The sequence below is a fragment of the Lichenostomus cassidix genome, chromosome 1 (genome assembly GCF_008360975.1).
Source record: "Lichenostomus cassidix isolate B80296 chromosome 1, HeHo_3.0, whole genome shotgun sequence".
Classification (NCBI taxonomy): Eukaryota; Metazoa; Chordata; class Aves; order Passeriformes; family Meliphagidae; genus Lichenostomus; species Lichenostomus cassidix.
The window spans coordinates 114,133,848-114,159,403 of NC_139479.1; the positions used below are offsets into that span (position 1 = coordinate 114,133,848).

At 58.5% G+C, this 25,556-nt stretch overlaps 1 protein-coding gene across 1 annotated transcript in view; it reads right to left on the reverse strand.

Moving 5' to 3' along the window:
* Positions 1–1,187: 1,187 nt before the first annotated feature.
* Positions 1,188–25,556, reverse strand: part of ARHGEF17 (Rho guanine nucleotide exchange factor 17) — a 29,550-nt gene continuing 5,181 nt past the window's right edge. The window contains exons 2-21 of the mRNA XM_085077976.1: positions 10,999–11,076; positions 8,685–8,867; positions 8,191–8,307; positions 7,809–7,901; positions 7,505–7,681; positions 7,198–7,248; positions 6,818–6,927; positions 6,624–6,709; positions 6,399–6,517; positions 5,941–6,154; positions 5,753–5,826; positions 5,442–5,635; positions 5,110–5,360; positions 4,524–4,770; positions 4,357–4,443; positions 4,182–4,249; positions 3,667–3,815; positions 3,402–3,576; positions 2,521–2,763; positions 1,188–1,944 (exon numbers count right to left, since the gene is read on the reverse strand). Coding sequence (XP_084934102.1) covers positions 1,754–1,944; positions 2,521–2,763; positions 3,402–3,576; positions 3,667–3,815; positions 4,182–4,249; positions 4,357–4,443; positions 4,524–4,770; positions 5,110–5,360; positions 5,442–5,635; positions 5,753–5,826; positions 5,941–6,154; positions 6,399–6,517; positions 6,624–6,709; positions 6,818–6,927; positions 7,198–7,248; positions 7,505–7,681; positions 7,809–7,901; positions 8,191–8,307; positions 8,685–8,867; positions 10,999–11,076 — 2,907 coding nt within the window. The 3' untranslated portion in view covers positions 1,188–1,753. The remainder of the gene's footprint in view (positions 1,945–2,520; positions 2,764–3,401; positions 3,577–3,666; positions 3,816–4,181; positions 4,250–4,356; positions 4,444–4,523; positions 4,771–5,109; positions 5,361–5,441; positions 5,636–5,752; positions 5,827–5,940; positions 6,155–6,398; positions 6,518–6,623; positions 6,710–6,817; positions 6,928–7,197; positions 7,249–7,504; positions 7,682–7,808; positions 7,902–8,190; positions 8,308–8,684; positions 8,868–10,998; positions 11,077–25,556) is intronic.

Consider the following 25,556-nt stretch of genomic DNA (forward strand, 5'->3'; position numbering starts at 1 on the left):
AAGGATTTTCTTTTCTCCCCCATATAGGCTCGCAGGGGGCACCGTGGGTGTTGCGCCCTGCTTTCCTACGTGTCTACAGCACATCACGTCGTGGCCTTGTCCTCTTCCCTAGGGGACAGCTTTCCCGCAGTGGGGACACCCGGTTGCTGTCAGGCCTGGTGTTCCCTCTATTCCCTTCGTTTTTCCCCAGGACAATCTGCTGTCCCCTGTTCCAGCTGTCTGTCCATCCAGGGAATGCCACATCCCAATGCTGTGTGGCACAGACGATGGATATCCTGATATACCCTTCAGGGTTATCCAGGACAGAATAACTTCAGTAGATGAAAGGCTTTCTTCCTCCTACTGGGGTCTTCATCACCAGTGGCACCAGTGGGTGACATTCCCAGTGGGAATGGGTGGTGGGAGCTGTCCTCACCCTGTCCCTGCCACCCCATCCCAAGGTGAAGGATGAGACCACGCTGGGATCATTCTGGCACAGGTGACCTTTAATAACAAAGAGCCCCCAAGTGACCGAAATCCCCCCCCACCCCTTTCCCAAAATATCCTCATCATCCCAATTATAGCACACACCCACTCACCCCGCTGACGGACAGACGGATGGCTCCATGTGGGATGGCAGCATTCCCGTCACTCACCCAGCTGTGTGGGACTGGGAACACCCTGATTCATCGCTGCCACCACGGTTGTCACGTCTCCCATGGGGACAACAGGCTGTCCCAATCTGGGAGGACTGATCTCGCCTGAGTCCTGGGATGAAAGCAGGAAAGTGGGGGAGAAAAAGGGCAAAAGGGGGAGGGTTGGTCCAGCAAAGTCTCATTTTTAGGGTCCCTCACACTGTCACCCCGTTGTAAGGGTGGGGGGACAGCCCTGGTGGCTGTCAGGCAATGCAAAGATGATTGTCCTCATCCAGAAGATGTCTCAAATGTCAGCAGCGCCTTCATCCCACTTCCCAGGCTGCAAAATCCCATTGGGAATCACAGAGAAGGGGGGGGGAACCCCAATTTCCTTCCCTCCTCCTCTCCCGCAGCCCTCCCCCACAAGCGTGGTCCAGCTCCATCAGTGCGGTCCATTTCTCCCTCGGGGCAACCATCCAGAAGTTTTAATCCCTCAGCTCCGGAGCAGAGGGACTGGCAGTGAGGTGATGATGCCCCTGAGCCCCCCAAGCCCCCCCCAAATAAATAAGGATGTTTATATATATATATAATATATATATATTTAAAACAAACGAACAAACAAACAGAGCTATCTGGGTGCTGGCGATGGAGCGAGCGGGTTAGCGGGAGGCCCGGGCCGGGGGGGACACCGCGGGCAGATTGTCCCTGGGGTGGTCCCGCGGCGTGGCCGGGGGTCCCGGGGGCCGGGGGGTGACAGGGCCGCGCCCCCCGCCCCGTGAAGCAGGCACACACAAAACCGGAGAGCGAGGCAGGTTCCTGGCTGTCGGGCATCCTCCGGCCGGTCCCCAGGGATGCTCGGAAACGTCCTCCTCCCCCGCAGCGCCTTCCCAAGCGAACGCACCCCCCTGCCCATCTTCTGGAGGCCCCCGAAGCGCTGTGTGTCCCCCCCGAGTCCGGGGGGACGGCGGGGGGAGCGGGGCTCATCCCCCCCAACCCCGAGCACACAGAGAGCAGCCGGGTCGGAGATGAGAGGTGCTGGGGCGGGGGGCGGTGGGGAGGGGGCCGGGACCCCCCCTCTGCACACGGGGGGGCCAGCACCCCCCTTCCTGGCCGGGGCGGCCCGGGGGGGCCGTGGCTGGTCACGCTCTCCAGAGGAGGAGGTGGTTGGTGCTGTCGTCCCGGCCCACGGTCTCGCTGCTGCTGGTCAGCCGGAAATCCTCGTAGCCGTCGCCGCCGCTGATCACCAGCATCTTGGGCTTGGACAGCGCCAGCGCGGGGCCACGCGGGCGAGATGGGTCTCGTTTCTCCGCCTCGCTCGGCTTCTCGGCCCCTGCCAGGCGCAGAACCCCGAATGCTGTCACCTGTCCCCCCCGCAACTCCGCTGGTCCTCGGCGGCATCCCACTGGCAGCAGCTCAGCAGCATCCCACGAACATCCCAACATCATCCCAGCAGCGCCCCGCCGGCATCCCACCATCACCCTCCCGGGTACCACGTCCTGGCCCTAAAAACTCCCCTCCCCCGTGGCTCCTCCCACCCCAAACTGCAACCCACGTCAGCTCCTCCCTTCAAAACTGCTAACCCACATGTCCCAGCTCCTTCTTCTCCCCATCCCACCGTAGCCTCCGGGCTGGGCTGGGTGACACCCTGCACAGGGCTGTCCCCACGGGAATTTGGGTCTCCCTGGGAAATTTGGGGTCGCTCATGCTGGTGGAGGGCAGTTTAGCACTCAGTTTCCCCCGCCCTCCACCATCAGTTTTTCACCCTGGATTTTAACAAGGCACGGATGGAATGGGGACTCTGACAACATTTCTCCTGGTCACCCAGAGCAGCATTCCCAGCCCCATAAAAACTACCCACTGCCCCTGAAACACGACATGACCGGGACACGCCAGTCACCCCACCTACCCGTGTCCCTGGGCAGCGGGAAGAGGACATCAAAGCCGTCGGGCAGCTCGATGGCCGTGAGGAAGCGGACGTGGCCGGTGTGCCCCTGGGACAGCCCCACCAACGTGGGGGCTGCCTTGGCCGACACGGAGAGGGTCAGCACCACGCCGGCGCTGGTCCCGATCCACAGCAAGTCCTTGCACACCAGGAGAGCCGTGATCCGCAGGCAGGCAGCCTTGTGCTGCCGGATAATGGCATCCGAGCCTGCCGAGCATCCCGACCGTCAGCACCTCATCCTGCCCGGCACGGGGCTGGGAACACCCCCAGCGCACAGGGATCCATTCCCAGGGGTGTCTGTGGCACAGGGGACATGGGGAAGGGACCCCACAACCCCTCTGGCTGGTGGTATCAGACTTGGGTGACAGGACACGTGGAATGGCTTCTCACTGGCAGAGGGCAGGGTTAGGATGGGATATTGGGAAGGAATTCCTGGCTGTGAGGGTGGGGAGGTCCTGGCACAGGGTGCCCAGAGAAACTGTGGCTGCCCCTGGATCCCTGGAAGCGCCCAAGGCCAGGCTGGACAGGGCTTGGAGCAGCCTGGGATAATGAAAGGTGTCCCTGCCCATGGCAGGGGCTGGAATTTGGTGATCTTTAAGGTCCCTCCCAACCCAAACCATTCTGGAATTCCATGATTCTGTGATTATGGAATTACCACACAGGATCATCCATTTCCCATGGGGCTGCCCTATTTCCTCGTGGGATTACACAGCCACCTAACACGAGCACAAGGACTCATATTCCCTCCCCAATCACAGGATCCTAAAGTTCCCAGCTCTGGATGCTGCAGGATATTTTCCAGGGGCAGTGGCACCCACTAGAGCCGTGTCCCGGGTGGCACTCACCGGCGAGCATCTTGTGCACCGGGGGGGTGATGTCTGCCTCGGCCAGCTGCTCGTAGGTGGTGGCGTGGTACAGCCGGACCTGGGCGCTGCCCTGCAGCGCGACCCACACGCCGCTGCCCGCGCTCACCATGCAGGTGACGCTGCGCCCGCCGTCCTGCCCCACCTGGAGCGTGTGCTGCGGGGACAGAGCCGCGGTGACACTGTGGTGACACCACTGGCACTCGTCACACCTCCCCTCCTGCCCTCCCGCCGCTGCCCACGGTACCTCCTGTGCCAGAGTGGTGGTGTTGAGGACGATGACTCTGTTTTGGCAGCCACACCACAGCTTCCCTGCCACTGCCACCATCTTGGTGATGGGGCTCCCTGGTGAGCCCAGTGACAGGGACTTGGAGTTTTGGGGGTCCCAGAAGCGGCCTGTGGGGGTGGGGAGAGTGGGGGGGGTAGTTAAAACATCCCCCAAAAATGTCCAACTTGATGCAGACAAGGGGGGGTGGTAGCTGAAGACAACTCTCTCCTCAGAGGGGACATAAAGTGATGTCACCATGGGGTTCAAATAGCAGGCAGAGACCAGGAGAAGGTTGCACACCTCCACCAAGGATGCACACCTCCACCTGCCTCTGATTTTGGTGTCTCCAGTATCCCTCCGGGGATGTCGCTTTCCATGGAAGCAGGGAAGCCACTGACACCCTGAGCAGCCCCAAAGCCACCCCCCAACAGCCACCACCTTGGGGCTACATTTAACCCCTCCAGTGCCTTTTGATGTCCCCAGTCTGGCCTCACCTGCTTCCCGCTGGTACACAACGAGCTCCCCGTTGGCCAACGACACAAAAACCTGGTTATCCAGGTACCTGTGGAGGCAAACCACCTTTGACATCCAGCTGCTGAGCCCTGCTCAGCCACCCCAAACCCTCTGCTATGGCTCCCCCAGAGCTGAAAACCTCCCTTCCCCACTCACAGGATGCACATGACGGCAGCAGCGTGTTGCATCTTCATGCTGTTCTTCCTGTTCCGGATGTTGTCCGACGACTGGTACACGTGGATGCTGCAGGAGGAGAGCAAAGCTCGAGGCTCACCCGGGATTGGCATCCTCCCCACACAGGAATTCCCATCCTGGGGACCTACCAGCCATCCTCGGTGCCCAGCCACATGGAGCTCTGATGGGCTTCGGGGTCGAGGCTGAGGAGGTCCTCGAGGCTGCCGCGCGTGAAGGAGCCGCGGCTGGAGCGGCGCAGGGCTCGCCCGTCCGTGGGGCTCTCGCCGTGCTGGCTCTGCCCGTAGGTGCCCGAGATGGGCATGAAGCCAGGCTCCTGCTCCTCCTCCGAGCTCGTCGTCTCCACTGCTGCCTCCTTGCAGCTCGGGATCTCTTCGTCTGTGCAGGAGGAGGAGGAGGAGGGGGGAAGGGGTCGGACCATGACCATCCAACACCCTCCAAAGCCATGGGGAAGGGGCCATGCATGATGTCAAACCCAGGGGAGGGCTCAAAACCCACCAGGAGCCCCAAAACCCACCAGGTTTTACTCAAAGCACCCCCCATCCCTGCACCAGTGTTGGGCTGATAGCCCTCAACATCTCTTTTCCCAGGCTCAAAAGCCTCCACCTGCAGATTCCTCTGAGGAATGTGAGGCAGAGAACCACAACAGGGGAGCTGCCCACAATTTTGGGGCTATAAAGTGGATTCTTCGCTAAGCAGGGGCTGGGGAGGACTCACTGCCGAAGCTGGAGGAGATGGTGGAGTGGCTGGCTTGGCTCTGCAGCGTCCCAGAGGGACTGGGTGAGGACTCATCATCCGTGTCATCGCTGTCAAAGGGCACCAGCTCCCTGTTGCCGCCGTCCACCGGCTCCGAGAGCTCCAGCGACGAGCCCGAGATGGAGATGTGCAGGCAGGGCTGCGGCGCTGCATCCTCCTGCTGTGCCGGGCCCAGCTCCGCCGAGGGGCTGCCCAGCGGCTCCGCGCGCTCCCTGCCGCCACCGGGGAGGGAGAGAAGCAGCTCCAGCATCGCCCGGCGCCCGCCGGCTGCGCGGGGCCGGGGAATGCCCTACCTATAGGTGCGCTTGAGGCCGGGCACGGAGGCGATGCAGAGGATCCTGGCGGAGCAGACGGCGATGCACGCCTCCACCGTGGGCTCCCTGCGGATGCTCAGCAGGCAAACCTGCCCCACGTAGCCGTCGCTGTTGCACACCCAAACCTCGTGCGAGCTCTCCGGGCTGCCGTGGCTGGGAGAAGCGCAGGAGAACTGCGAGGGAGCAGAAGATTGGGTTGTTCAGGAGTGATGCAGGAGCTGGCAGTATCTGGCAACGGCCCACCAGGATGGGGAGAACCTGTGGGATGCTTGAGCCCAGCCTCTGAGTACCTGCATCCCACTCCGTGTCTTCATGATGGGAATGGCTTTGAGGAACTCTGGGTCCAGGCAGTTCTTGCTGGAAGCTGGGAAAATCAAGTTGGAGGGTGAAGAAGTGATGGAGGAAAGGAGTCTACCAAAGCGGGGTGGGGGGGATGCCAAGCCCACCGCCAAGTCCACCTCCCTCATCCCTGCTTTACCCAGCTTTTTCTTGGCATCCTCGAAGGCTTGCTCGAAGCCGAGTCGGGCGTCGGGGTTGGGGAACTCGAAGATGAAGGACTCTGTGCCATCGGCTTTGGTGGTGCTGAGCTCCACCTTGTTGGGGGGGAAGGCCATGCTGAAGGACAGGGATTGCTTCTCCGACAGCTCCCGGTGGATGGCAGCCATCAGGTCCTTGATCACGTCATCCAGGCCCTGGGGACAGGGACAATGCTTTGGTTCCCAGAGATGGGCCACCACCAGCCACACGCTTGATAACCCCCTGTCCATTCTGGGGCATCCTTCAGTTGCTGCCCCAACCCCTTTTGTGGCTTTAGGGCTGGACACTCATGGCCACCAGCCCTTCCACAGGCTCTCCCCTCATGCTGAGGACATCCTGGCTGGTCCCACTGGGAACGTATCCAACCAGGGGACGGCTCCAGGGCCGCCATCCCCATACCTGGTGGGGGAAGCTGAGGGTCTCTGACAGTTTGCTGACTTGCCCCAGTGTGTTGAGGTCTTCATCCAGGCGGCTGATGCTTTTCTGGATGCTCTCCCTGTTGGTGGCTTGTGAGGCACCTGTGTGGGGACACGTGCACGACATTAACCCCTCCCTGGCACCATCAGCTTGAGAGAGTGACAGGTTTTGGGGTGGGGTGGGACACTCCAGCGGGCAGTGACAGACCTTTGACGATGTCCACGTCCTCCAGGGGCAGCTTCCAGAGCAGTTTGTACTTGCTGGCAGTGTCGATCACGCTGGCCGCCGTGTACCTGGGAGGTTGGGGGGGATGGCCGAGCTGCACCCACACCCACAGCCCCTTACAGCAAGGCCAGCTGGCAGGGACACCCAGGGATGTCCCCAAGCCTGGTGGTACTCACAGGCTCATGGAGCTGCGGCGGAGCGAGCCTGACTTGCGCTTCAGCGTGGTGCACACCAGCAGGTCCGTGAAGAGGAAGAAGGAGCGATCCTTCTTCCCGCCCACCGCCTTCTGTGGAGCAGTGCGAGACACCAAAGGGTTAATGACCACCCCTCCCTCTGTGCCAGTGCTGGGAGAGAGCTCTGCCTCAGTTTCCCCACGTGCTGCCTTGCCCTTCCATCTGTCTGTTCTCTCCATCTGTCCATCTACCCACCCATCCATCCATCCATCCATCCATCTGTAGTCTCCCATGGGCACACAGGTATCCCATGACCTGCAATCACAGCTTCCCACTGCCCCATCCAGCATGTGGTCCCATGGCCCCATGGACCTTGCCCTTACCACTTCCACGACCATCTCCTGGCGCAGGAACCTGCGGAGCGGAGCCTGGAGCTGTGGGGACAAGGAGATTCGTGGGTGGGAGGCCATGGCAGGGATGTGGGTGGGCTTCATCCCTGCCCCTGCATCCCCCAGCTCAGAACTGGGACTCCCAAACCCCCAGGAGCCCACCAAGGTAAAGAGATAATGGGGAAAGCAGGACCTGGAGGAGAAAACAAGTGACCTAGCCTGGGGAGGACCAGAAAGAGCAGAAACAAGGACATTTAGTGGAGAAGGAAAGACAGGCCCCATCTAAGGCCCCCATACATACGTCCTCCATCCCTTCGATGTGGGACTCGATCTCCTGCACAATCCGGGCGTTCCTCTCCACCTCCTCCGCGCTCTTCATGCCCTTGTTGATCCTCTCGGCCACTTGCTTGATGTTGCGCTGGGCGTCGATGAGGAACGGGTGGTCGGGGTGGTCCTCTGGCGTGTGCTTCAGCAGGTCCTGCAGCGGGGACAGAGCCGGGGTGTCACCTCTGGCAAAGCCCTGAAAGCTGCGGCTGTGTGGAGGTGAGGAGGAGCAGTGGCCTCCCCCGTTCCCAGCGTGGCACTGCCACCCCAGTGTCACCCACCTTCACCAGCAGCTCGTATCGTGGGATCCTCTGCACCGGCTTGATCATCAGGTCGGACAGGGCCTGCTTCTCCTTGTTCTCCCGCATGCTTTGCTGCAAAACACCAGAAAGGGACAGGGATGAGCCCTGAGGTGGGACATGGCAGGGACACTGCAGGGACACAGCCTCCCACCGACCCAGGATCACCCATTTTGGTTTGCAGTGACTTCCTTCCACGCCATCTGGAGTGATTCTGGTTCATCCCAACTGACCCTCTTTGCAATAAAACCAAGAAGGTGGGGTGAAAATTCCCAGTCTAGCAATAAATTTACTCCCACTAACTCCCATCCTGCCTGGCTCTAGATCTTGGCCAGGATCTATGGAAAGGGGATCCAGGACCCACCTCCAGGAACTTCATGAAAGCTGGCCGGGCTTCCTTGGCGATCCTGACGGCATCCTTGGCGTTGAGGAAGTTATCGATGTAGGCAGAGTAGATGTTCACCAGCACGTCCTTGGAGAACTGGGGGGCAAAAAGGGGGCTGGATCCAGCATGGACATACTGGGAGAGCCTGGAAGAAGCTGCCCCAAGGGTTAACTCTGGCTCTGGGCCGGCACAGGGAGGGCTCACCCGTTGTCCGCCCACCTCGATTTTTCAGCCCTGACGTTTGCGCTCCCGAGGCAGAAATGCGGAGCTGCAGAGCTGGCCAGGAGCAGCAGCTCCCACCCTTATGCTAAGCAGACAGCAGGCCTGGAGATCGTCTCCTGTTCTCCATCCCAGGCCTGCTTGGGCCCATCCTTTCATCACTCCCCTGCCTCCTGCTCCCAAACCTCTGCTCTGGGGCTCTGCCCAGGAGTGGCACACGCACATTCGGGGGGAATCACCCCACCAGGACATACCGACTGCACCAGGAGGTCGCCCACTTTCTGCTTCTCGTGCCAGTTCTGCACACAGTCATGGATCTGCTCCAGGAACTGCTCGTGGTGCTCCAGCAGCTCGGGGATCTGGTCGAAGATCTCGTCCACCAGCGAAGGGTCACACAGCAGGGAGTTCTCTGGCTGCTTCAGTGGCTTCATGTAACCCTGTGGACAAGAAAAGCCACCGTGGTCCATCGAGGTTTCTTCTCCCACCCCACCCTGCAGGGATCTCTCAGCCCATGTAAATGCAGGGATGGATGGATGGCATCCTGCAGCAGGGGGTTCCTCCAGTGGACGTTGGGTTGTGGGACACACCAGCAGGACCAGACAGGCTTTGCAGCTCAGCCTCCCTGGGTCCCATTGCACCCCACAAATCCCCATGGCTCTGGGGAGGGTGACAGAGCTTGACATGGCTTGGTGGCATGTTCCTTCCTGCACAAGGAACCCCCACAGCACGGGATCCTCTGTGCCATGGCCTTGAGAGCCTCCAAATCTTTGCTGTCATGAGCTTTCATCACCTCCATCTGCCTGACCTAGCTGGGAAATCATGGCAACACGACCCCAGGAGCCAAATGTCAGTGTCTTCCTGGTGGGGGTTTGGGACCAGGAGGGGCTGCAGCTGGCAGGATGCATCCACTGGATCATGCCCTGGACCACCACACAATGGCCAATGAGCAATACTGAGGGCCAACAACACCTCAGCAAGGCTGGCTGGATGGCTCTGCTATGAAACCTCTGCCCTCCCTCCAGAGCTGCAGAGTGGAGCAGTGCTGGTGGCCTTCAGGATGTTGGGAGGACCATGGAGCAGAGCAATGAGGACAGAACCCATCTCAAGCAGCTTTGGAGATCTCCAACCAAGCTGGTGAAGGAGGAGTCACTCCCCAAGGATCAGGCTCCTCAAGCTGATGCCAGATACCTCATGGAAACCCAAGCCAGAAGGAACAAATCCTTCCTGAGGCTCCTAAGCCCCTTCACCTGCCCTGCTGTGGCCAGCACATCCTGCAGGAGTTGGGATGGACTGTGCCATGCATCCCATGCTTCCCGCACCGGGAAGAAGAGCACAGAGACAGCCCTGGCTGCAGCACACAGGCCTTGTCCATGCACCATCTGGCTTGGCTGGAAGATGGTGCTCCAAGGTGCTCCTTGTCCCTGGTGGCCACCATGCTACGTGCCACCAAGCCATGTCAAGGATCCCAGCACCTCATCCCAGCAGAGGCAGGGAGCTGGGGACACCTGGAGCCCTGTGATCCTTGCCAGAAGGGCAGGTCCCCCCGGTGGCACCGTGTCAGGACATGTCCCATGGACAGGAGCTCAGGCATTACCACCCTGGGCTCCCACCCGTGTCTCACTGGTTTCTCCAGTGGCAAATTGGACAGTCCCAGCAGAGCTGTCCTCTCCAACCAGCCTGGTGTGCCACCCCAGAGAATGGCACAGACCATGGCACAGACTCTCTCCAAGACCAGCAGGGATGCCACTCAACCCTAAATCCTGTACAGCTCCTCGTCAAATCAGCCCCAGCGGGTCCTTCCCTCCTGCAGCACATCTGTGTCCACCATGGGGGCATCCTTGAAGGAGGATTTATGGGAAGAGCCCACGGGAGTGCTGGGATGGTGTGCCCCATGCCCTCATGGTCATGTCACACATGTCCTACAGGCACTGCTTCTGCAGAGCTCTGAGGTTTTGGTGTTTCCCACAGCAGGGATGTGGTTGGACAACCCACACCTTGGCCAGGTGAGGTCTCCAGGGCGTTGCCCACCATTAACCTGCTGAAACACCTTCATTAACATCTGAAACGTGGGGTGGACCCTCCGGCCAGGCTGCTCCAGGGGGGTTGGAACCAGCTCAGCAAAAAAAAAAGCCTGAGAAAAACCTTTGGCCCAGGTGACGATCCGAGCAGGAAACGGGAGCACATGGGAACAGGGGATCTCAGGGGTTCTCCATCATGGCAGGGCCACCAGCAGCAGCCCAGGACATGGGGTGCAACGTAAGGAAGAGCTTTTGGAAGGCAAGCATGGGAAGAGACCTGGGGACACAATACCTGCCAGGTGACAAGGCAGTGGGAATGCTACAGGCTCGCTTCGGGGATGGAGGTAACTCCCACACCCCATTCCTGACACGGCTGTCACAGTGCTCCCACTTCTGCTCCTGCCGTCCCCAACATCCCCCTGCCACCCCAACCCACCCCTGTGCCACACGGGTCCTGGCACAGCACCCACAGCCAGGGGTCCGGCTCGGGGTGACCACGCCGACCCCACACCATGGTTTGGGGCGTCACGCCCCGGCCGTGCCACCTTACCTGCATCAAGGTGCGCAGGGACTCCACGTAGGACTGCTCGGTGTCCAGCAGTGTCATGATGACGTGTTTCCTCATGTCCTGCCCGGGGGGAAAGACACACGAGTGTTTCGGGGTGCCCCGGGGCGGGGCGGCTGCGTGCCGGGGCTCGGGGCCGGCACCGGGGCTGGCTGGGGAGGCTGAGCACCGGAGGAGCCCGGCTGGCGTCCAGCTCCCCTGCGCTCCCTCTCCACCCCGATGGAGGAATCCGGGAGGATTAGGAAGTACATGACACCGAGCGCACAGACGCCTGGTTTCCTCCGCGGCCGCGTCAGGAGCCCGCCCTGGAGCTCACAGCCCTACATGGGTCGGTCCCGGAGCCCTCTGGCTCTCCAGCGGCTCCGCTCCGAGCGGGAATTTGCCTCCCGCCCAGCACCCCGGGCACCCTGGGGCTGGGCTGTGGCCCCACAGGAGGCGGATTAATGGGGTGGTGGTGTGGGATGGTCCGCCGGCCTTGGGAAGCGGATGGGTTGGGGTCTTCTTGGCTGAGGGGCTCAGGGACACCCCTTGTGTGCACCCCCTGCAGCTCAGCCTGGGGGCACAGTGCTCCAGAGCCCAGGGTGTGAGACACCCCAAAATTTTGGGTGTGAGATGTTCCAAAGGCTCTGAGTGCAAGGACACCCCAAGAGATTTGGGTGCAAGATGCTCCAAGGGCCCTGAGCCTCGGAAGCTTTGGGTGCAGAAATGCTCCAGAAGTGCAGAGGAACCCCAGAAGTTTTGTGTTTGGATACACTCCACAGACCCTGGGTGCAGAGGAATTCCAAAAGTTGTGCATGTCAAGGTGCTCTGAGACACTCTGGGTGCAAAGATATCCCAAAAGCTTTTGGTGCAGAGATGCTCCAAACGCCCTGAGTGCACAGATGTAAAACCCCGAAAGTTTCGCATGTGTAGAATCTCCAGAGACCCTGGATGTGAGAAACCCCAAATGTCCTCAGTCTTGTGGGACTGTCCCTGTTCCCTGGACACATGGGGCTGTGTCCTCCCCAGTGGGGACACGTGAGCTGTGAAGCTGCTCTGCAGCCACAGGAAGAAATTTGAGCCCAGCCATCCTGACCATGGATAGAGGCCACCATGTCCCTGGTGGTCTCCAGGGAGCAATGGGGAGGGATCCTGGCCAGATCCTGTTCAGTGCTCCAGGACAGAGCTGTGCCTCAGTTTCCCTGCTCCCCACCAGGCTGACGATGGAGCCAAGCATGGAGGAAACTGTCGTCTAAAGCCAAATACTGGTGACAGGTCCAAGTCTCTCCAGGGAATCAGGAAACCATGGTGATATTGAAGTCCTCAGGGACACCAGCTGAGACCTCCCCACTTGGTTAGAAGGTTTATAAACGCTCTTACTGCCAGATTAATTTGTTGTAATTATGAGCTGAAGTGCACTCACTTGAGGATGGAGCTTAGGAGTACCTGACCCTTCACCCCGCCTCAGTTTCCCCAATCCTTGCCCAGCCTGCAGTTCCCTGCTGCTCCCATTTTTCTCTGGAGCCATCCCAGCTCAGGACCAGAGCAAAGGATCAGATCCAGGGGCTGAGCAGGCTCAGCACCACACGCAGCACCAGCAGCTGGGGATTTGCAGCAGTGGGGAGACGCAGGATGAGGTCCAACTGTTGGCAAGGGGATTTTTTCCACCGTTACAGCACCAGTATTATCCCAGCGGGGGAAAATTCCCACTGGGATGAGCAGGAGCTGGGGGTAAGGCACCATCCCAGCAGGGTCCGTGGGCAAGGGCGGAATGCGCCCCACTGCCTTCCTTATCCCAGCAAAGCCTCACCCCTGGGGGGCTGACGATGCTTCAGTCTCCATCTGCTCCCCCTGGACACCCCCGCCTCACCCCGGCCTCATCCTGCCTCCCCCGAGGTGCTCAGCACCCTGGGGATCAGCCCCTGCCGCGGTGGCAATCGCGGTATTTCCCACCCGCCGCCGCCTCCGCGGTGTAAATCGGCACCGGGGGGAAGGCGGCAGCGATCCTCCATCCCCCCATCACCCTCTCCGGGCGGGAGCATCCCCCCTCCCCGCAGCCCGGAGAATCCCGGGGGTGTCGCGCTGAGGATGAGGATGGAGGCACCGTTGCCACGGCAATCGCGGTCCAGACCCCACAGGTGCCGGGCTCGGCACACGTGCCCAAACGTGACGCATCCCCGCGCCCCCGCCTCGCCCCCGCATCCCCCCCGCCCCGTCCCCGGGACCCCTCCGGCCATCACCTCGCTGCCACCGCGGCTGCCGCAGCCCTTGTCCGGCAGCTCCTCGGCCGCGCCGCTGAGCCCGGAGGTGGCGAAGGCCGCGTCGATGCCGTCCCCGATGTCTCGCATGTCCTCCAGCGCGATGGTGAACTGCGCCAGAGTCCTCACCATCTGCAGCATGCGGGTCCCGGGGGTCGGTCCGTCCCACGCGGCCCAAGGAATCGCACCGAAAATCCCCTCTCTATCTCTCTGGCTCTATCTCTCCCCAGGTGTCCGCCCGAGCCGGAACGCTGCGCCGGGATGCGGCGGGGAGGGGAATAAAAGCGAGGCGCTATTTATATCGCCGGGGTTCGGTGTGGATGGTGAACTACGGGGATGTATAAAAAGCGAGGCTGCGCCTGCGTCCGTGGCGACGCGAGGGTCTCCGGCCCCCGGAGCTGCCCAGGCACGGGTGGAGCGGCGGTGGGAGCGGGGAGGCAGAGCCGAGCCCACACAGACACGCGCGGATGCGGGCACGGCCGGATCCTGCCGAGGGATGCTGCTGGAAAGGCTTTGCCCGGGGAGGATGCTGGGGGTGGGGTGGGGGGGAGCTGATGCTCGCTTGGGGCGTGTGATTTTTGGGGAGGGGGGATGCAGGGATGGCGTCGGGGTGCTCAGCATCCCTCTAGGGGCTCCATCCCTGTCAGTGTCCCCCCTCGCTGAGCTTGCAGACGGGGAAACTGAGGCGCACACAGCCCCCTTTCCCCCACGGCATCATCACCTCAGCACCCACATCCCTGCTGGCCGGGTGATGCATCCTGCCCAGATCTGTTTGCAACGCTCCCCTCCTGCTTCGTTAATTAAATCTAATTAGCCGCTCACCCCGTTTCCACAGCAACGGCGTGCAGCAGGGCTGCATCCTCCCATTGCAGCCAGTAAATTTCCTCTTGGAAATGAGGATGATGAGCATCCCACCCCGGGAAGGGCGCGTGGCAGAGCACGGAGCACTCGGGGCATGTAATGAGAGCTGCGGCAGCTGTCAATGCACTCGGACATTGGCATCGGGGAAGAGGGACAGCTAATTGCAACCAGGTAACGAGGCTGTTTGCAAGGCAGCAGCTCCTGCTCCTGCAGCTGCAGTGCCCTGGTCATCCAGCTGTTGGAAAGCTGAGTGGTTTGGCTTGCAATCCCAGATCCGTTTGGGTCGTGGTCCTGAGCTCTTCTGGGATCCAATCCCAGCCCCATTTCTGTTGTAATCTTTAGGCTGCCATCCTGGACCCATTTGTGTTGCAAGCTTGGATCCATCTGCATTGCAATCCCAGAGCCATCTGGATTGAAATCCCAGACTGTTCTGGGTTCCAATCCCAGATCCATTTTGGTGGTAATCCCAGATGCACTTGGGCTGCAATCCCAAACCCATCTCAGCTGCAATCCTGGGCATATCCACATTGCAATTCAGGATCCATCAAGGATACAGTTCTGGGCTCTTCACATTTCTGTTGCAATCCCAAACCCATTTCTGTGCAATCCCTGCTTTATTTGGGTTCCAATCCCAGAATGAACTGGGTTGCAAATCTGGGTCCATTTGGATTCCAATCCCAGACCCTTCTGCTTGCAATCTTGGGTCCATTTGGTTTGTAATCTCAAACCCACGTGGTTTGCAATCCCAGATCCACCTGGACTGCTAATCCAGGCCCAACTGGGCTGCAACACTCTGGGCTGCAATCCCAGACCCACTTGGTTTGCAATCCTGGGCCCATCTGTGTTGGAATCCTGAGCCCATTTGGGCTCCAATCCCAGACCCATCTGGCTGTAATCCCAAACCCATTCCTGTTGCAATTCCAGATCCATTTGGGTTGCAACCACAGACCCACCAGGGGTTCAAACCTGGGTCGCTTTGCAATCCCCAATCCATCTGGGTTGCAATCCCAGTTCCCCACTGGGAATTGCAATTCCTCTTGCATTCCCAACCCCATTCCTGTTGCAATCTCAGACTCAACAGGGAAGCAAACCTGGGTCCATCTGCATTGCAATGCCAGATCCATTTGGGCTGCAATCCTGGAACCATTCCTGTTGGAATCCTGGACCCACCTGGGTCACAGTTTTGGTCACAGTTGCAGTCCAAATCAAAAACTGTGATTTGGACTGCAACTCCAAATCCATCTGGGTTGCAGTCCCAGCCCCATTCCTCTTGCAATCCCCAGACCCGACTGGGATGCAAACCTTGGTCCAACCGCACTGCAATCCCAGGTTCACTTTGGCTGCAATCACTGATCCCTCTGGGTTGCACCCCAACCCTATTCCTGCTGCAATCCCAGCCCCACCAGGGATTCAAACCTGGGTCCAACCGCATTGCAAACCCTAATCCGTTTGGTTTGGAATCCAATTCCCCTAGCGATCCCATTTCCATTCCCCTAGCCATCCTAACCCCATTCCTGTTGTAGTCCCTGTCCTGCTTCAGCCCCAGCTCCACTCCCATGGGACCTCCTGTCCCTGGGGCTAGCAGGGGGATCCCTCCATCCCAGGAAGGCCCTTCCCATTCCCTGAACACCACCCTTGGATCAATCCCTTCATCCAGCCCAGCATCTCCCCACCGGAGCACCGCCAGGAGGCTCCCTGGTGTCTGCAGGAGAGGCTGAGCTTTCCTGCCGTGGGTTTGGATCCCTCGGGATGTGACACGGGAGGAAGGACAGCCAGAGAAGGGTTAAGCCAGCCCTGCCTGGCACAGGGAGGAAGGAGCCAGGCTGAACCCCGCCGTGCTTTCGGGGCCCCATGGGGGTCACCTCTCTGTCACCCAGGGGAGCAAGCTGCGGCCAGCCCAGCCCGGACCCCCCTGCGAGCGGCCCGCGGCCCACAGGAAATTCCTGGGAGTGTTTGGCCACTCTGACAGCGCTGCCTATTTTTAGGGCTGTCTATAATATGAGCTGGTTATTTTTAGCAGCGCGGCTCTTTGTAAACACCTTTAGATTTCCTCTCGGACCAGCCCCTGGTGGGTTTTTTTTACCACCCTGGGTGTTTTCTCCCCCAAAACCCCAAACCCTCCTGGGAAAAGCATGGCAGTCCCTTGGGATGGAGCCAAGGGGCTCATCCCCCATCCCAAAGGTTTGTGCCAGTGTGGCAAAATGCTCCTGGAAACCCAAAGAGAGAGTGAACTCGGCACTGGGGTGATTCTGCAGCACCCCAAACCTGGGGTGGGGGGCCAAGGAAAGGGCTTTTCCCCCAGCATTTCCCTCTGACATTGGAAATACAACCCTGAAGAAGGATGGGAACTCTCCCATCTTGATTTATTTTTTAATCAGGCTCAGGGTGCAATCCCATCATTTTGCTTTTTTCTGCCCAGGAATATCGATGCAGGAGGAGCTTGAGCATCCCCAGGGATTTTCAAGCATCCTAAAATATTTGGAAAAGGCTGTGGCATATTGTGTCCTGCCTCCACCCCCACAAACAAAGAGCCATCAATGGAGGAAAGTCCTAAAACATCCATTTTTTAAACAAACAAAGGCCAAAGGGAGAGTAGGAATGTACATTCCATGAGGAATCACAGCCGTCACACAACTTCTGGCCCTCGAGCCCCGGCTGAGGCCATGCACACATCAGTGCACAGAATGATGATGCTTTCAGCCACTCTGAGGACTCCCCCCAAATTCTGGGAGCTTGGCTGGAGTGGGAGGGTGTTCCTCGTGCTGTCACCACCCGGCTGGGATGCAAAAATCACATCCCATGGGAAGGAGGATCTCCGTGTCCCAGAGATCATCCCAAAGTTGCCTTCCCACACCCACAGCGCTCGGAGTTTCCCTCTTTCACCAGAGCAGTGAGTTGTGCCAGGGCTCAGCCAGATTCCAAGTGACTTGCAGCAGGGATTTTGCCTTTTTTGAGGCAAAAATGCCCGGATTTAGGGGGGAAAACAGAGTGGTTTGGACCACTCTGGGAGTGGGATTTGCTGCTCAGGGCCTTCCTGCAGCTGCTGAAGGAGGAGCTAACCCTGCCTCAGGCAAAATTATTCCCACCCCTCCAAAACACGCCAAAATTTTAGGAGTAAATAAATACAAGTTGTTTCCCCCTCAATACAGCTCGTCCTGCTGCCAGCTCCCGATGGGAGATCCTCTAGGGTGTCACAGTGGGGTTGTGCTAGGAGCTACCTGAATCTTGGCACCTCCCTGAAACCAGCATTCCCAGGGTGAAAGAATCAGGAATTTCTGCACCTTTTCTTTCCCTGCATGCTTGTTCCCAGGGTAGATCCCACTAGAGGGAGCTGGGACATAGTGGGAGCCACTGGTTCACGGGGACAGTGCACGGTGAATTCCCAAGTTTAACAATTTTAACACATCCGCAGCTCTATTTCTACCAAAACCCTGGGAAAAAAAAGGCTTGGAAATAAACTGGACCTGTTTCCATCCATCCCAACGCAATCAGCAAACACCTCTGCAACAAACAGCATCATCCTGGCACGTAAAAATTCCTCATGCAGCCAGAAAAGCCCCTGGCTGGCACCATCTTCCTAAACAGGATGATGCTGTTCCATCCAATCCCATATTTCCTCAATCACTCAGCCTCTGGCAGGAAATCACTTGGGGGAGAAATCACATTCAGCCCTCTTGGGATGTATTAAAGCAAGAGGTTTGATTCGGTTTTGTTGGGATTTCAAACCCAACCAGCCTTTCCCCTGGGTAAGTGATTCTCCTCCCTGTGTCCCACATGTGCCACACGGATGGGGATGGCAGCCACCAAAGAGAGGATCAGCCACTGCCATGCCTGGGTGCCAATCACCTCCATTCCATGGTAGTAGCCAATTTTTGGGGCATGTCAGCCCATCCCTGGGTGCCAATCTCCTCCATCCCTGGGCATCAGTCGCTGCCATCCCTGGGTACCAACCACTGCCACCCCTGAGCGCAAGTCACCTCCTTGTCCAGGTGTGTCACCTCATCCCTGGCTGCCAATCCCTCTCTCCCTGCTACCAGCCTCTCATCTCTGAATGCCAGCTCATCCCTGGGACCACCAGGTCCTGGGGGAGCTGCTCCCATGGGAACAGGAGGAGCTGTGGCAGAAGAGGAGCTGTGCCAGAGCCTGCATCCGGGGCTTCATTCGCTCCCTGCCCAGCCTCTCCCTGCTCTCCCACGGGTAAGGAAAGTCCCAGCAGCTCTCCAAAGAGTAACTTCTTGAAAGGAAATAAGAGCATAAATCAGCAGCTCTGATTCAGCCCTGCTTCGGTTACTAATAATATTCCCGTGTTTATTCGCAAGCCCGGGGCTGGAGATGTTTGCTTTTCCCTCGGCCGTGGTTTTTCCCAGGCTCCCAGCTCACAGAGGAGCATTGATTTGGTCAGGGATGCTCCCATGGAGAAACCCGGCAGCTCCACTGCTCCCCGGGATGGGGAGGAAGAGAAGGATGAGGAGGAGGAGGAGGAGGAGGAGGAGGAGGAGCAGGGCAGCTTCAGCCCCAATGCACGGGAATTCAGTTGCTTTCCCTTCTTGGACTTCTCGGCCGCGGTGATTCATCCCGGGAGGACACGGCCTGGCTGCAATTCTGCTTTTAAAGTGTGAGAAAAAAAGGGGAATAAAAAATAAAGGAGTCGGGGCAATTTTTCCGGGGCAGGGTGGGAGGATGCTGGGCATCCCGGTGCTGTCCTGGGGAGCAGCAGCACTGGGAGCACTGCCTGTGGGATGGGGAGTGGGGAGGTGATAGGACACTCATTTCCCAAAGCAACGAAAATTCCTCCTCTAAACGCACCGTGGGACTTTCCCTGTGGGGTTTTCACTTGAAATCGGGGTTTGCACCACCAGCACTGGGGTGAGGGGTTCCCCCCTCCGCCAGAATTCCAGGCTCAGGGTTGTGCTGGTGCATCTCGTACATCCTCCCTGCACTGCTGGCAGCATCCAGAGGATCCCCCTCACTCCATGATCCCCTTCCCACCCGACAGGAGATGCTCACCCCAATCTAACCCTCCCCGACTACCATCCATCCCCTGGCACGTTTGCAGAGCCCTTTCCAAACCAGTGGTCCAGGACAGAGCTGGGGGCTTGCTGGGCCTCGTTTGCTGCCAGCCTTTGCCGAGCCCTGGAGCAACTTTCACCAAATATGGAAGGTTTTTTTTGCCTCCGGTTTTCGGCACGCAGGCCACGGCCCAAGAGCGCAGCTTTCCAGATGCTGAGGTCAGCCCGGCTCTCCTTCCCTCCCCCTGCTCCTTCCCTGCCGCCTCCCAGTGGGCTTGGCCCTGCATCCACCGGGACAGGAGCAATTCCACCCCCTGGCTCACTGGAATCCCTGGATCCCCCACCGGCATCCTCTGCTGTTGGCACAAACCTCACCCTGCATCCCACAGCACCCCAAAGCAATGGTTCTTGGGATTTGGGGGAGCAAGGCAGCCAGGGAGAAGGTGCCTGATGCTGGCACTCCCTGACACTGCTGCTGGATGCCAGCCTGGCATGCAGGGAGTGATGGACACCAGGAGGTGTTTGGCACCCAGGAGCTGATGGGGATCCAGGTCTCCATGTGGAGACAGAATTCCAAGCACACCTGAAGCCAAGAGGTATCCAGGAGTCAAAGGGCATCCCAGAGACGATGGATGCTCAGGAGCTGATGGTTGCTCAGCAGCCAATGGGGACTCCCTGGGTGCCCAGGAGCTGATGGATGCCTGGGATCCCAAAGAGACTCTGGGCACCTGGGAATCCACAAGTGCACAGGAGCTGAAGGACACCCAGGAGTCAACACTCACAAGCTTATGGGCATCCTGAGTCCATGGGCACCCAGGAACTGACGGATGGCCAGCATCCAATAGCTACCCAGAAGCCAATGGGGACACCCAGAGCAGATGGGAATGCAGGAGCTGATGGATTCCTAGGATCCAACAGGTGTCACAAGTTCATGGACACTCACAAATCCACAAGTAATCACAAGCCCCCAGGAGCTGATGGACCCTCAGGAGTCAGCCAGTACCAGGAGTCCATGGGCACCTAGAAATGTCACCCAGCAGCTGGCAGACAGCCAGGAGCTGACAGATGGATTCTTAGGATCAGAGTCTGTGGGCACCCACAAATCCATGAGCACCCAGGAGCTGAGGGAGGAGGTAGGAGCCCTGGCCATCCCATTCCATGCCCCTGCCAGGACTGCTCCTGTCCCTCCTGCCTGGATCCATGTCCTTGGCAGCAGCTGAGGTGCAACCACCAGCCTTTGCCCCCATCTGTGCCCCACAGACTCCCAGTTTCCGTGGGTCTCCTCACCCGGCTGCAAGCGGGACAGCAGGGATCTGGGGAGGGGGGGGAACCACAGAGCTCGCCAGGAACGCCCACAGCCCACGTCACATCACAGCCAAGGCGAGAGGTGACAGCTTCCCTGCCCTGTCATTGTCACGGCGGCACCCCGGGGTGGGGGGCAGGGGGTGGAACGGGGGGGTTCAGCATCCACTGACCTGCGCCAGGTTCGGACGATGGAGGGATGAGTTCCCTCTCCGCTCACCGGGGCTCTCAGCCATCTACATCCCATCTCACCGGGGTTTTGGGCAACCCAAAAAAAACCAAAAGGACCAGACCCGATCCCCTACTGCTAGCGACGGTGTTTCTGCCGAGGGGTCAGGATGAAACTCTTCCAAAAAAAAAAAAAAAAAGCAAGAAGAAGGATGCCAAATCAGGGCAGGCCGACGAGTCTGCTGCTACTCCAGCTAAAAAAAGCAGGAAACCATATCCCAGGCTCGGAGATGCCAATCTTCCCATGCAAACAACTCCCTTTTTGTTTTTTTTGGAGAGTATCGGAGGGCTCGGGAACAGGCAGTCACAAATAGCAACTCCACGGCACCACCAAGGAAACCTTCTCCAGCCCCAGGAACCATGCAGGGATGCTGGTGGCCCCAGCAGGGTGGTGGCTTCTCCAGAGGGAGCCTGGTGGTGGCCATCCCCTGGTCAGGTTGGTGACTCCTGCAGGGGGGACCTGGCTGTCCCCTCACTGGGATGGTGACCCTTCCACAGGAAACCTGGTGGTGGATCTACCACAAGCGTTCTTTTCCCAGCACATCCACGCAGAGATGTCCTAGTGGGGCTCACTGGTGTCCTGGATGTCACTACTGGGGTGGAAGGTGGTGGTGGCCATCCCCAAGACAGGACATGCTGGGGGTCTCTGGGACAACGCAGGACATGGGGGGTCACACAAGCCCAACATTTCTTCCATGAACCTTTCCATCGCTCAGATTAAAGGGATTCAACTTCAAACGCCCTACACAAGGTACAGGGGAGCACAGGCTGGGGGACAGCCCCAGCTGCACCCAGGAATGGTGGCCATGAGGGCAGGAACCAGGCAGACTGGGAGCAGCCTCCTGTCCCCCGGAAGCTGAGCAGCTCCAATGGGAATTCGCACAAAGAGTGAGTTACTGGAATATTTTTACCCAGATGCTGATTTTCATTCTCCCTCCCATTGGCCGGGCCGCAGTTCCCAAAGAACCAAAAGCAAACACACTATTTTTAGAGAAGAGTTCATTTACTGGAGCCATTCCCTTTGAAATTCCTCACTCATCCTCTCCATGGAAACCAAGGGAGTCCGGAGAAACAGCCCCACCGGGACCAACCATCAGAGCTTTAAAAAGAGCCACGTTGAGGGAGAGGGGGTGGAAGAGGCTGATTTTCCTCCACTGGACACATCCTGGCCTGGGGGAACCATGGTGGAAATGGCAACATTTTTGTTTTAGTGGGCTCTGTCTGTGGAAGCTGGACTTGGTGCCTTCAGGAGGAGACATCCTGGAAGATGGACTATGCTCTCTTGGAAAATCATGCCTGGATAGCATGTGGGGACTGTTTGTGTGGGATGGGTGGTGGGAATGGGTGGAGGGGGATGGCTGGATGGGCATATGGCCATGGATGGAGGTTGATGGAGATGGGAGGACAAGGATGGAGATGGATGGATGGATGGATGGATGGATGGATGGATGGATGGATGGATGGATGGGAGTCTCTTCCCCCATTTTCCAGGGCATTTCCACCAGCATTTCCATCCCAGTGCTACCTTGCTGCACCTTCCCTTCACATGAGGGCACCACCTTCTCGATCCTGGATTTAGGAGAAGTCTTGCTGCAGCTCTGGGAGTTTCCCCATGGGACCTGCCATGACCAGGTGAGGGAGCTCAGCAATGAACCCACAGCAAGGGGAGAACTCAGCACATCACCCCTCTGGACACTCCCATCACCCAGGGATCAATATCCAGGGGAAAAATCTCCCTCTTCAGAAATATCCCTGGGAAAGGCTCTACATCAGAGAATCAGGGAATCACAGAATGGTTTGGACTGGAAGGGACCTTAAGCTCATCTCATTCCAACCTTCTGCCACAGGCAGGGACACCAGGTTGCTCCAAGGCCTATCCAGTCTGGCCTTGAAGACTTCCAAGGATCCCACAGCCCTTGCAATGATGGATTGAGGCTGCAGCAACAAGCCCTGGGAAGCTTTGAGCTTCCATCCCAGCCGAATCTGGCAGGAGGTTACCTGGAGGTTACATCTCAGAGAGGCTGACCTGCTGCTTCCCTGGCAAGAGCAGATGGAAGAACAAGGCCACCTCCTCCCAGAGGCTTTGGAGGCATGTGATTTTCCATGGCAAAGCCCAGGCATCTGTGCAGGGCTGCAGGCAGGGGGCAGGCAGGCTGCCCAGAAATGCAGAGCAAGGTACACATGGGGATGTACAGCCCTGCACCTTCCCTGTGCATCCCGCTGTGGGCACTGGGAGCAGCACCTGGATCTATCCCTGCACCTCAGGATGCCCCCATCCAGGGATACAAGTGCACTACTGACCCCCTGCTCAACCCTGATGTGCAAACTGGCATGAGTGACCTCTTCATGCATTCCTGCACCTTTATGCACCCTTGCATCAGGACCAGGGAGCTCCCTGTGCATCCCTGGGAATATATCCCAGCACCAGGGATCTCCCTGTGCATCCCTGGGAATATATCCCAGCACCAGGACCCTCTCCATACCTCCCAAACACGCATCTCTGTACCAGGACCTTCTCCATACCCCCTGTGTGTGTGTCCCTGCACATCCCAACCAGCTCCAGGGATTCCCCTGCAAGCACAAGCTCCAGAATCAGCCATCTCCATGTCCACCCCAGCCCCAGGGAGCATCCCAGAGGACTGTGGGTCTCTCCAGAGGCTGGAAGCCGAGCTCCTGCCGAGCCCATTCCAGCCTCCCACCCTGGCTGGAGCTCCTGGATCCTGCCAAGAGCCTGACCTTTGGATCAGGCAGCCACGGGCCAAGGCCAGCCCCCTGTACCAGCTCAGCCCAGCACTAACCCTCTCATTCCAAGGCTGGATCCTGCCCCAAAGGATGCACATCCCACGTGGATCATCCCCTCCGGTGGAGCTCGCTGTCTAATTAATTAGAGGCTCTTAATTAAGGCAAGGGGACAAGGGACAAAGCAGCCCTGTTCAAAGTCTTGGCAGCGGGGAAGGGAAGGAGCAGGAATGGCAGAGTTAAGGGGATTTTGGCAGCAGGGGATGGAAGGGATAAAAATGGGCAGAGATAAGGGGATTTTGGCACTGGAGAAGAGCAAAAATTGGGAAGAGTTTAGGGAACTTTGGCACCGGGGAAAGAAAAGAGGCAAAAATGGGCAGAGTGAAGGGGATTTTGGCACTGGGGAAGGAAGGAATACAAAATGGGCAAAGATAAGGGATTTTGGCAGTGGGAAAAGAAAGAGAGAAAAACGGGCAGAGTGAAGGGGATTTTGGCTGGGTCACCCCCCTGGCCACAGTGATTCCAGGGTGAATCCATGCCACTGACAGGCAGCACCCCTGATCCCAGCCAACCTCTCCATGCTCCATCCATAAACCTCTCTGAAGGGCTGCCCGTGTGCCTCAGTTTCCCCTCAGACCAGCATTTTGCTGAGCACGGCGGATCCAGGGAGGCAAAACCCGGGCAAACCATTGGTGCAGGGAGAGGAAAGCCAAGATTTGCCCATTCCCACTTTTCCCCTGCTGCTGCTCTAAGTACAGATTTCCATTAACACCAAAAAACGAGACAACTCCCAGCCACGGCCTCAAACCTGCTTTCTATGGAGATTTACGGAAAAGGAACAGAGGGATAAGGAGGTCCAAAGATGACAAACTTTAGGAATACATGGCCACTGCACAGATCCAGCCTTTGAGCTGTCCCCAGAGCGAGGAGGAGCTTCTGGAGGCTCAGGGATGAGCTGGGAGGGAGGATGCTGGGGAGGAAAGGGGGTGGTTTACGCAAGCATCCCTGGGAACGTGACCCCGACATTTCCCTCCGGGATTCCCTCCATGCCTGATGGCTTTTCCGGGGTGGCTGCCCCGCCCGGGAGCAGCAGGTGGGGAAGGCAGCGGCCGGGGCGCCGGGGGCCACATTCCCACGACTCCCCTGCTCCCCAGAGGTGCTATATTTAAATCAATATTTTCCTGTTTAATCCAACTGCCGCTAAGTCAACAAACACAGCATGACGGCGAACATACCTAATTTCCCATCCCTGGACGGAGTCAGCCATGGGGGGAAGAAAGATCCATGGGGCTGTCAGCCTGCTGTCCTGCTCATACTTTAACTGGGCAGCAAATGGACCCCAAATCCATCCTAAATGCATCCTGGCTTGGTGCTAGACTGTGTGAGGCTGCACATGGCTGTAAACACACGTGCTTGCGTGTGCTGCCCATTCCAGCAGTTTTTGGGATAATGGAGGCAGGAAAAGGTCTCTATCTTGAGTTTTGGGGTTTTTTCCCCCCCACAGGGTCCACCAGAGTGGGATGTGCCCCTAACGACCCCACAGCAATTAAAAGCCTGGTGCCCATCATGGGCTCGGGGTGAAGGAGTTCCTCTGCACCCAGCATGGCTTGGATGGCTCCAGCCCCATGGAGGAAAGCTGGAAAGCGCCCAGGACAAACAGTGCTGCCCCCGAGGGAGAACAGCACGTTACCTCTCTGGCTGGGATGTGCCAGATGTGCCGCTGCCAAAGCCACCACCAAACCACGGGAGCCAGGAAAATATCCTGGGGGAATGATGCTGCAGGGATACTCGACCCCAAGAGAATATCTTGGGGGTGAGAGATTTTGGGAGGTGATATTTTGGGAGAGCATCACCCCACAAATGCCAGACCCCATTATTAATCCCTGCCCAGTACAGCCTGCTGGAGACAGACACCACCTCACCATCACCACCAGGATGTGGGATGGATGATCCCACCCTGTAAAATTCCCAAATGGCAATGACCATTTCCCCACACAGACCCCCCATCTCACAACGCTGGCCCTTTCCACTGAGTTGGGGAGGAGAAAAAATCTAAAAGTAAAAAATAAAGCTTATTTCTTCCCTGTTGGTCAGGGAACTCATAAATCCCTGTTCCCAGCCAGCCATCCCAGTGCCAAGTTATATCCGGTCCTCGGTGCTCTCACTT